General features: G+C 54.6%; 1 protein-coding gene across 1 annotated transcript in view; it reads right to left on the bottom strand.

Moving 5' to 3' along the window:
* Positions 1-4,442: 4,442 nt before the first annotated feature.
* N4BP1 (NEDD4 binding protein 1) overlaps positions 4,443-10,796 on the bottom strand; it is a 49,384-nt gene continuing 43,030 nt past the window's right edge. Inside the window, exon 7 of the mRNA XM_038531101.1 lies at positions 4,443-9,099. Coding sequence (XP_038387029.1) covers positions 8,742-9,099 — 358 coding nt within the window. The 3' untranslated portion in view covers positions 4,443-8,741. The remainder of the gene's footprint in view (positions 9,100-10,796) is intronic.

Genomic DNA, 10,796 nt, shown 5'->3' with positions numbered 1-10,796 from the left:
GAGCCAAACTCTCCTCCCTGACCTTCTCCGGAGTTCCTCCGCTTGGCCTCCCCTCCCATGAGCTGTTTGCTCTGATGGGGACACTCCTCCACGTCCCCAGCTCCCCCATCCCCGCTGGCACCAGTCTCCCCATTCATGCTTCTGCTCTCTGGCCCTCCAGCCCTCAGCCCTACTCCCACCAAAAGTGCAGAACTTGGCAGGTCTGACTAGAGACTGACACAGCTGGTTGATGACCTGGTGGATGCTCAGCTGTGGTTCCTGAGCCATCAGGGGAGGGACCGAGTGTGGAGGTTTGGCTCTGCAGGTCACAGAATGGCTCTGCCTCAGTTTCCTCATGTGCAAGGTGGAATAACCTCTACCCACAAGCTGCCAGAAGTTTGGTCCTAGTAAATAGGATGGTGAGAAGCTCTGGCTGGGACTGGGGGGTGCCCTGAAGGACACTGGGAAAGACCAAACAGATGGGACCTGATCTCCAGTCTGGAAAGGGGGTGGTAGAGAAGGAGCAGTGTTGGGGCTTGTGTCATAAAGTCACTTCCTGGGGCACCTGGGTGGCTCAGTGGTTGAGCATCTGCCTTCAGCTCACGTTGTGATCCTGGGGTCTTGGGATCGAGTCCTGCATCAGATTCTCTGCATGGAGGCTGCTTCTCCCTCTGCCCATGTCTCTGCCTCTCTCACTGTATCTCTCATGAATAAATAAATAAAATCTTTAAAAAAAAAGTCCCTTCCTGTTGGGGGTGGTTTGCAGGCACACGTCCTGGCCTCATCATGCAGATTTTCATGGTGGTCATGGACACAGTGACATGGGGATGCAAAGCCCCATGGGGTGGTTTAGATTGAGACAAGCCTTGGGGCAGCAGATGGACTCCAGCCTGGGTGCTGGAATGTCTGAGGGAGCCCGCTCCCTCTGCCCAGGCCATCTCGGTTGTGGATGAGGGCCTCTTTCCGCCAGCTATCCCAGGTGCCCTCCCAGTCCTGGGGATTTGGGACCAAGGAACCAGGTGACCCCGGCAGTCACTCTCTAATACTTCCACTTCAGGGGGACCAACCTGGGCACATGGTGTTCAGGCTGGTCCTCCATACCAATGCCCCAGTCTGGGGATGCCCCTGCAGGTGTCAGACAATACTCTTCCAGGGACATAGTGGATTAAGATCTAGAGTTGAGCCTTGCCTCACCTAATGGCTGACAGTTGTGGGAACCCAAGCCAGCTGACCTCTGTACCCACTGTGAAGTAGGACTTGTCCTGGGCTGGACAACCTCTTCCTTCCTGAGGGTGTGTGCTGACCGCTTTGGACTCCCTGGCCCCCTCATCTGTGCTATGCTGGATGGTGATGGGGTCTTTGGGGGTGTGCATGAAGGCGGAAAGAAGCTTGCATGTGTCAAGGGTGCCAGTTGCATCCCTCCCTCCACCCTCATTCAGAAACTGCCCTGGGATGGTTGTGATGGGAGCCAGCTTCCACCAGGAAGTGATGCCCAGCTAGGCTGAGGGTGGGGGGAAACCAGTCCTACAAGCAGGGGGGTGCTGGAAGGGGCTCCTTTGGCCCTTCTGGCTCTGTGCTCCCTGTGGCATCCTGCCTCTGCAGTGTCTTGAGTTTGAGAAACACAAGAGGCAAGATGAGGCCTTGAGGAGGAGCCTTACAGGACCTATATGCCTCATGAGGGGCACTGACAGGCCCTCAAGGTGCATTCCTGATAGTGGGTGTCAGGAGAGATAAGCTCTCGCCCAGGGGCCAGGCTGGGTTGCAACAACTCTCAGGCGGGGTGTTGGTTTGCAGACTGAGGGTACACTGGGGTCACACGTGGGTCTGATCTTGGTGGTCTGGGGTGTGGCCTGGCCACAAGCGTTTTAGAACTTGGATGTGCAGCCAGGGCTGCAAGCCAGGAGCTCCAAGGGCAGGAGCATCACTTCCACTCAGATGAGGAAACAGACCTGAGGCTCAGTAACCTCGAGGTCACACGGCAGGAAGCACCAGAGCAAGACCCGAGCCCTCGTGGCCAGGCCACCCGGCTGTCCCCCCTCCCGCAGCACGTCCCACCTCCCCCCTTCCAGCTAGGCCTCGGCTCCTTAGCCACACACGGGGGGAAGCACGTGCCCTGCCCGCCCCGGGGGGCTGGCGAGGGGAGAGGGACCTGCAGCCCTGGAGCCTCAGGTCGGGGCGGGCGCGGAGCCCGGCAGCGCCTGAAGCTCCCTGCCGCCGCCGAGGGAGGCCTCTGCTTCCTGCAGCCTGTTTCGGTGGATGAAACCCTAGACAGATGCTGGAGCCAGACAGGCGGGCAGACAGGCGCATTCTCTTCAGGGCGGCCTCCTCCTCTCTGGGAGCGGGACGGGGACGGGGACGGGGACGGGCAGGGCCCGCCCAGGCTGACCCCAGACTGGGTTTCAGGCCGTGAGGCCCAGCAGGGCTCCCTGGGGCCGTGGTGGGGGTGGGAAGGGAGGCCCCAAAGCTGCGGTGTAGTCGGTGCTGGGAGGCCGGTGGGAGGGGCCGGTCCAGGAGGTGCCACTGGCTGTGGCCGCCTCTGCCCTGTTTCTGGCAAATCCCTGCTTGCCAATGACGGCCACCGCCCCGGAACCACAGGTGTCAGGGGGCTGGAACTGGAGCTGCGGAAAAGGCTTTTTTTCAGTTTTCAAAAATCACCAAAGCTCCTCCTACTGGTCTGCACCCCCCTAAGTGAAATGGAAGGTGGGTGTGATGGAGGCAGGGGCTCACCCCAGGCCGTGCGGGGCGGCTTTTCCTTTTTAGAGCTGTGTTCCCCGAGCGTCCCGCAGGAACAGCGCTGGACGGGCCGCGCTGCACAGGACGCAGCTTCCCCCACAGCTTCTCCGGGCAGCAGCCTGACGACCCTGACCCGGGTCACGGGCTCTCAATTCGGCGCCCTGGGTGGGGGCAGGGCCCGCTGGGCGCCATTCTGGCTGCCACGTCACCTCTGGCCGAATCCTGGACACGTCGGCCTGGACAACTGCAAACCTGCCAGCGGCCCCGCGCGGCGGCTCCTCGCAGACTCCTCAGTGTCGTGTGGGTCACGAGACAGAATTAGGCTTGGCGAGCGCTCGGCGCCAGGGTCGGGTCCTCGCGCAGCTCGGGGCCAGACAGTGGCTCTGCCTGCTTCCCAGGTGGTGACATCGGGGGGCCCTGTGGAGGCTCCAGGTCTGGCCCACACTCCCGGTGAGCGGAAGGGACAGGAGAGCATCTGGAGTCCAGAGGATGAGCCCTCGGACCTTTGGTTAGGAGACGTGGAGCACCTGCAAGGCTGTGAACAGGGGGGTGTCCTCGAGGGGCTGCTGGTCAGAGCCACGGCGATGGCTCAGAAGGTCACTGAGTGGGGCCCGGTGTGAGGCGCTGGGTATGAGCACCCCTATTCCGCACGACGCCCCTGGGGCAGGGCGTGTATTCCATTACGCCTGTTCACAGATGAGGACGTGGAAGGGTACGAAGGCCTGACTCTGGACAGACAGGCCTGGTGTCTGGCCAGCTGGGGAACCGAACAAAGAAAATCACAGCAGGGGGCACTTGGGTGGCTCAGGTGGTGACCTCCGGGGCCCAGGCCTGGGATCAAACCCTGCACGGGGCTCCCTGCTCAGCGGGCAGCCGGCTTCTCCCTCTCCCTCTGCCGCTCCCCCTGCTTGTGCTGTCAAATAAATAAATAAAAAAAAAAAAAAAAAAGGAATTCACATTGGGGGATTTTTCAGGCAGCCTCAAGAGGAAATGGGACACCGAGGAGGATAAGCAGCAGCAGGAAACAGCTTGCGTGAAGGTAGGGGCGGAGGGCTCCTTGAGGCCGGAGGGAGAGTTTCAGCAGACACTGGTCAGCCTCTGAACGGTTTTCTGATGGGGGTGAACGCTCCTGAGCCCTGACTGCATCCCAGTCGTCGGGGTCGGTCTAAAGCCATGCTGAGCCCCTCCCACTCAATCTGCTGAGTCTACGCGCAGTTATACCTGCTTCACTCAGGACTCTTGATTTCAAGGCTTGTAAAGCCAACTTGAGCTAACTTCACAAAGGGAAGCGCGTTCTCGACATCCGAGGAAGGGCGTGGGTGCCACGGGACCTGTGCTCCTGCCCAGGAACCCCGCTGTCCTGCTCCTGCTTCTCTACCAGACAGCTTCCCCCAGGGCAGGAAAATGGCCTTCAGGAGACCTGGGCATGACGTTCCTCAGTCCCACCACCAGGGAGAAAGAGCCTAAGGGTGCCCCTGGTCAGCCCAGCTCGGGCCAGGTATCTGCCCCGGTGCCCACAGCTTGGCTCAGCCTGTCCCGGGCCCACCTCAGGGCCGCACGGTGTGTTGGGAGCCTTGACGAGAAGGGAAGAGCCAGGCAGACACCGCGCCTGCAGCCTAGACTCCCACCGCAGCGGAGTAGTGGGTTCCCTGGTGCAAATGCACACAGTGTGATTTCTCAAAGTCTTATCAGCTGCCAGATACCGCAGTCAAGAAGGCACCGTCGTCCAGTTCAGTTGAGCAGACGTTTATTGAGCACCTATTAAGTGCAAGGCACTGTGCTAGGTGCCATGGGAAATACAAAGAGTGAACACAGACGGTCCCTGCCCGCGAGGAGCTCACAGTCTAGAAAGGGAGGTGACACAGTACACAATCAGCAGCAGTGACACCGGCCAGGGCGGCGAGTGCCAAAAGCAAGACACGAGTGCTGTAGGTCACAGAGTGCCATGGTGTTGCATCTGGCCAGAAGCACGGGCAAGGGCACAAAGAGGACACAGGCTGGGCCTTTGAGGGGGAAGCCATTTGGGAGAAAGGGCATCTCTGGCAGAGAAGAGAGGCGCACACAGAGGCAGGAGCCCACAGGTAACCGAGGAAATGCATGTGGGCTGCAGTGAGCATCCGGGGAAGGGCAGTCACCTGTGGCCACAGGGTGGACAGCACAGATACTACGCTCAGGGAGGGCTGAGCTGCGTGCTCTGGCCGAGAGGCACTGAAGATCACTGAACAGGATGAGGGTGTGACCAGCAATGTGTTTTGGAAGATAAATCTGGGAGGGAGGAGAGGTGGGCTGGTTGGTCAGGAGGCCACGAGAGCATGACGGGTGGACCAAGGGGACCCTGTGGCAGACTGGGGTGGGGAAGGAGAGCAAGGTGCAGATGCCGGCCGAGGGCCTGGGGCCCGTGTCTGAGGATGTGATGGGGCTTTCAGCTGAGCTGGAAACTCGCTCCCTCGGGGCAGGCCTACAGGTGGGACTAGAAGTCATTGCCCAGAGGGGACATGTGAACCCAGGGAAGTCAGGGTGGAGGAAAGCTGGAGTTAGTGAGCCCTAAGGGCGAGTGCAGTTTCTCACAACCTGGTCCCTGGACAGCCTGCTGGGAAACACCCAGGGAGCCTGCTGAAATCTCCCCAGTTTCCACACTTTACTCCAAGGGCACAGCCCCCAGAGCTGTGATCTGCAATTTTTAGTAAGAGCTGCCTTTCCCACCACAAGTTCCATGGCTGGTCCAAAATTTGAGAACCATCTGTCAAGAAAAGGGTATCAAGGAGTGGCCTTCTGGTAAAAGAAGAGAAAGGAATGAAGAACATTTGGGAGGAAAATCTCAGAAAATGGGGAAAAGAAGGCCACAGTGACAAATATTCTGGTCGCTGAGTGTGGACATGAAGACTGAAGATTGAGAAAAGGCCTCGAAGACTGAAGATTGAGAAAAGGCCTCTGAATTCAGCAATTACGTCACTTCTAGATTTTTCCTATTTCCATGCGGTGGGATGAAAACGGAGTTTGCAAAACAGGAAGTAAAGAGTGGGAAGGTGAGGGGGAGCAGTAGTGCATGGAAAGGATTCCTGGGGCAATCGGGGACTCTCAGTATAGGATCTGGACTGTAGTAATGGGGAGTAAGGGGAGGTAGATCATGAAGAAACAAATGGCAGGAGTCAAGCAGCTGACGGAACCGAGCATGGCTAGGAGAGGGACCCAGGAGGAAGGCCGAGGGAGGACACGGCAGTGCTGGTGGAGAGCTGCACAGGGGAGGCCACATCTCGGAGGTGCCCAGGGCGGCAGGCTGGAAGCTCAGGGGGCCCAGGGCCTGGGGCGCTTCCCATGATGGGGGAGCATGGCTTTCTCCGTCAATCATATTCCACTAGTGCCACAACAAACCTAAGGAAGTGGGACCCCAATCCTCCTCTCAGAGGCCTGAGTCCAGGGCGACTCTGCCAAGCCACAGCTGAGCCTACCCGTCATCCGGGATGGCTCAGGGGCCTTCCCACGGTCTCCAACCCTGCAGCCTCCAGGCTGCAAACACAGGCTACTGGACAAAAAGGTCAAACGAGGCGTTTTTCTACCAGAGGAGGTAGCTGGGGCCTGGGGAGGAAGGCAGGCCTGGGAATTGTCCTGTATTCACCATCTATGAAATTCTCTAGCCCTGGACAGCTTCTCTCTGAGCGGCAGGCGGCCGTCTGAGTGAGGTGGCGTCCCCCGCCCTGCCACCTACTTCCAGGAATGCCAGGAAGTATGGGATGCACAGCCATGACACACACATGCCTGAGGAGTTGCCAAACGAGGAAGCTCTGCTGCCGAACACCACCACGGTGGTTCAGAAATCGACCACTGGGGGCAGACCACAAAGAAACATTTGAGTAGCATCAACACTGGGCCTAGTATTAAGAGAAGGCCGAGAACAAGTAATGGCTTTTTTTTTTTTTAAAGGTTTGAAAATTGAATTTCTAAATATTAAAGTTAACTAAACCTGCTGGGCTTCAGAAAGAACTGTGACTTACGTGTTATAATTTATCAAGGGGAGTAATTAACCTACTTAGCCTTCTGCATCCCTCCTTCTCGTACCCCAGAAAGAGGAAAGGGGCAAATAGAGCTTTCAGAAACAATACTAAGAATATAGAGGCTTAGATAACCCAAAGGTCAAGGGTCTAGTCACTTCTAGAACCTAGGAAACCCTGGAAGTCCTGGCTGTAGCCAGCCCCATGGGGCATCCCTAGAGGCCCGGTCCCCTTCCAGGAGGATCTGTGTGGCTAAGCCTGGGCCAGGGAGGTTTACCACTGGGTCCTTCTCTGCAAATAGGAGAAATACTGGATTGGCAGCGCTGTCCGACCAAACCTCAACCCAGAAGATCAGAGTCACTGTGAGACAGCTCTAGCCCTCACACGTCTGCCACGCTTTTACAAACCACCAGTTCTGAAGCTGAGGCACAGGGGCTGTGGGACTGAGTCACTTCCTGCCCACCTGGAGTCGCCTACCTCCTCATGCACTGCTGGGCAGGGGACTCTGGCAACCTGACCCAACGCGGCGGGGGACAACCAGCTCCTGGTTAGGAGACATCTTAAAGGCATTGGAGAGAAAATGTGATTGATATACAAATCTGGCCACCCGGAGGACTCTGGATTCATCCCCTGAGGGAGGCAGGGGACACACACACCTGGGGGAGCCTCCTCGGGAGCCACTAGCTCTGCTCGTGGGTGACAAAGTCCCTTCACCATGAAGAACAGATCGGCCCCGAGTCCTCGGCAGCTGTTTCTGGGGTTAGGAGGGACACAAGCCACAGGGCAGACACGAAACTGACCGCGAGCAGCCTGGGAAGAGAACAGGTAGAAAATACAAAGCCCTTTGAAAGTCCAGAGAACAGTAAAGATGTTAAGTATAATTACCCAGGAAAAGAACTTCACTAACACAGAATTTTGAGCAACACCGAAAAACACAATATGAAGATACCAATGCTGAGATAGACTCACTGGAAGGGCGGTGAGGAGAATACTAAAAAGACAAACACAGGAAAAATAAATAAGGGGCTCTGGGCCCCCACGGCAGCTACTAATGCTATTTATTGGCTTGGGTCATTCTTGAGCATAGAAAATCACGTTTTGGCAAAGCTCACAAACTTCACATGGGTTTCTCCCATGGTTCATGGACATAAATTTACGGTAACAATGGGGCTCTTCATGGAACGTCCTCACATCCTGCTATTATTTTCAGAGGCTAAGACATGACTCCTAGAGTCAGCCAGGTACAGTGAGGCCTCAGCCTGGTGAGCATGTCAGAGCACTGGACGAGGAGTCTGGTCCCTGCCCAGCTGCTCTGCAGCTGTGGACCTGGGCGTGTGCGATGCAAGCACACTGAGCCTCAGTTCCCTCTTCTGCAGGGTGGGAGGGGAGGTAGGGTGGGACTTTGTGAGTTCTAGAGTATCTTCTCACCCAGACAGTCTGGGAGTCTAACTGTGCCCTGGTTGTTAACAATGGCTAGGCACAGGTGCCATCTAGTGGCACCACCTGCCCATTCTCACAAATGGCTCCAAAGAAAGACCCACAGGAGTAAAACCTACTCCTATGACTCTAATTCCAGGGGTGAGGGCAGAGGAGGCTGGGGGGTAGGGGGATGAGCACACTTCATGTTAGTGGACGTTACATAGTCATCTCAAGAAAATATACTTTAAGAGGTCTTGCTTTCCCTAAGAAAGTGACTCTTTTTTTATTTAGAAAGGCTAATCATATCCATTTGTCAATATTTTCAGCTTTAAGGAAAATAGTTTAAAAAACATAAAAATGTAAATACACTCAAGAGTAACTGCTATTAAACAGTTCTGAACAGGCAGAAAATGTACTTTCCTTTTACAGAAAATGTTAAATCTGTAATAGCAGCATAATTTATATATAGAAAAAGCTGGTTTTGAAAACCCAGATTTTTTTATACACAAAACATCTGTTTTCTTTTCTATACACTACAACAGCATTTCCACTGGGAAATCGGTCTCTTCACATTATGTTGCTCCCCGCTGCCACGTGCAGACACTAGGTCAAGTGAGACCTTCAGTCCAACACCATGGCCGACAGTGCGTTCAGGTCTTTCATGTACGGATGGGCCACCAGTATCTGGTCGATTTTCAGTCTCTGCTCGGAGTCAGGGAAGATCTTCAGGAGGGCCTCCCTCAGCTCGCTGGTTTCCGCGGGAGACCTCTGTGCTGGCATGGGCACACTCTGCTGCATGCTGGGAAGGTTTGGCAGAACCGGGAAGCGGGGCTGCTGAGGAAGCCAGTGGCTCGGTGGGGTGCCCTGAATCCGGGCTGGAGGCTGGTGACTGGTGCTGGCTGCCTGGGCGCCAGGGACTCTGAAGGTGGGGTCAAACATGCCCACATTTGGCAAGGCATTGAGGAGGGGCTGCATATTTCTGTGAATAGAATGTGTCTGGTGAGTTGGGTTATAAATGAGAAACATATCCACATGACCTGCTGCTGACCTCAAGGTTGTGCTGCTCCACGGCTTCTAAAGGCCAGCTGCCCACAGAGAAGTCCACATCCACAGTCCATAGGGATGACACCTACACCATCCCCAGACTGGTCACAACAGGCAGTGATGAGTACCCTGCCCTCCCAGGTCCCTAGCTATTGAGAATTGAGCCCAGCCAACTGGGTTGGCTTGCAGCATGGGTTTGCCAGATTCACCTGAGAGCTTTCAAGAGACACAGAAAACAGGGTGTTAGTCTTCCGGAGACTCTAACTCTGTGTGGAACCCTAGCTGAAAGGGCTCAGAAAAAGGGACTCCTTTGGGGAGAGACAGCCACTACCAATTCCTGTAGTCCCCAACGCCGCCTGCCAATCTGGGGGAGGTGTTGGTACCCACAACCTGTACATTCATGGGTGTGTGTGTGTGTTGAAGGCATCTGTCCTGTTAAGAGGCATCCCAGGTGACTTGGACTTGCAGCTGAGAAATGGGGCTGGCTGAACACTTTTCCCAAATTCAATAGCTCAACTAACTTCAAAAGTTAGACCCTCTGTGAGGGGTTACTATTAACTTCTTACTCAACTAGTTAACACACTGTAAAAAAGTGATGAGGTGTGCAGGCAGGCAGACCCTGCTGTCAGGCTGCTGAGGTGTGGAAGGAGCCAGAGAGCTTTCTGTTAAGTCTGACCCATGGGCCTTGATGCTTGCACATAGGCACCAGGTCTTAAAAGCCCAGTGCAGATGCAATGACACCCAGCAGATGTTAAAATGGCTGCCATTCTCTAGGTGTAGGTAGAGAAGCAGAACCTTGGGAAATAAGCCCTCATCAATGTAATAAAACCCAAAGGCTCAAAAGAGAAATGATTCCTAAGACCAGGGAGCTGATATTGCATTGGTCTCCTCTATAGAAGATACCTCTGCATGAACTACCCTCAAATCCAAACCTAGAACACCCAAGGTTTGGATTATATAACCCAAAGGATGCGGTTATAAATAAAAAAGATCAGCTGTGTGTCACTGGGTCATACTGTCTGCCAGCTGGGCACAAAGAATACTTTAGTTAACAATGTCCACTACCTGACAATTCTGAAAACAAAAACAACCACTAGCAATATATCTTAAAAACAAAACAAAACAAAACAAGGGTGCTTGGTGGCTCAGTCGGTGAACCATCTGCCTTCAGCTCAGGTCATGATCCCGGGGTCCTGGGATGGAGCCCTATATCGGGCTCCCTGCTCAGCGGGGAGTCTGCTTCTCTCTCTCCCTTCCCCCCTGCCCCTGCTTGTGCTCTCTCTCTCTCTCTCAAATAAATAAATAAAATCTTTAAAAACAAAAAAAAAACCCAAAGACCCAAACTACAACAAAGAAAAACTAAACTATCAAATCAATTTCAGATGAATATAAATTATCTCCATTCAGTGGAGATAGAAAGCTCCCCAGCTAGTGGTTCCTGAATAGTAAGTAAATTAAGAGGAGCATAACAAATTAAAAGCAAATTATTTTGGAAAGTGAATATAAAAGGACAGTCACACATACATAATGAACCTAAGTGACCACCAGTAAAATCTGCTCTTTTTAGACCTACACAGTCTGGCCCCCATGCTTTCTAGGATTAAAACCAAAAGGAGGGACGCCTGGGTGGCT

The sequence above is a fragment of the Canis lupus genome, chromosome 2, assembly GCF_011100685.1.
Source record: "Canis lupus familiaris isolate Mischka breed German Shepherd chromosome 2, alternate assembly UU_Cfam_GSD_1.0, whole genome shotgun sequence".
Taxonomy (NCBI): Eukaryota; Metazoa; Chordata; class Mammalia; order Carnivora; family Canidae; genus Canis; species Canis lupus.
The sequence above is the reverse complement of the archived record's forward strand: the minus strand, read 5'-3'. Positions and strand labels throughout refer to the sequence as shown.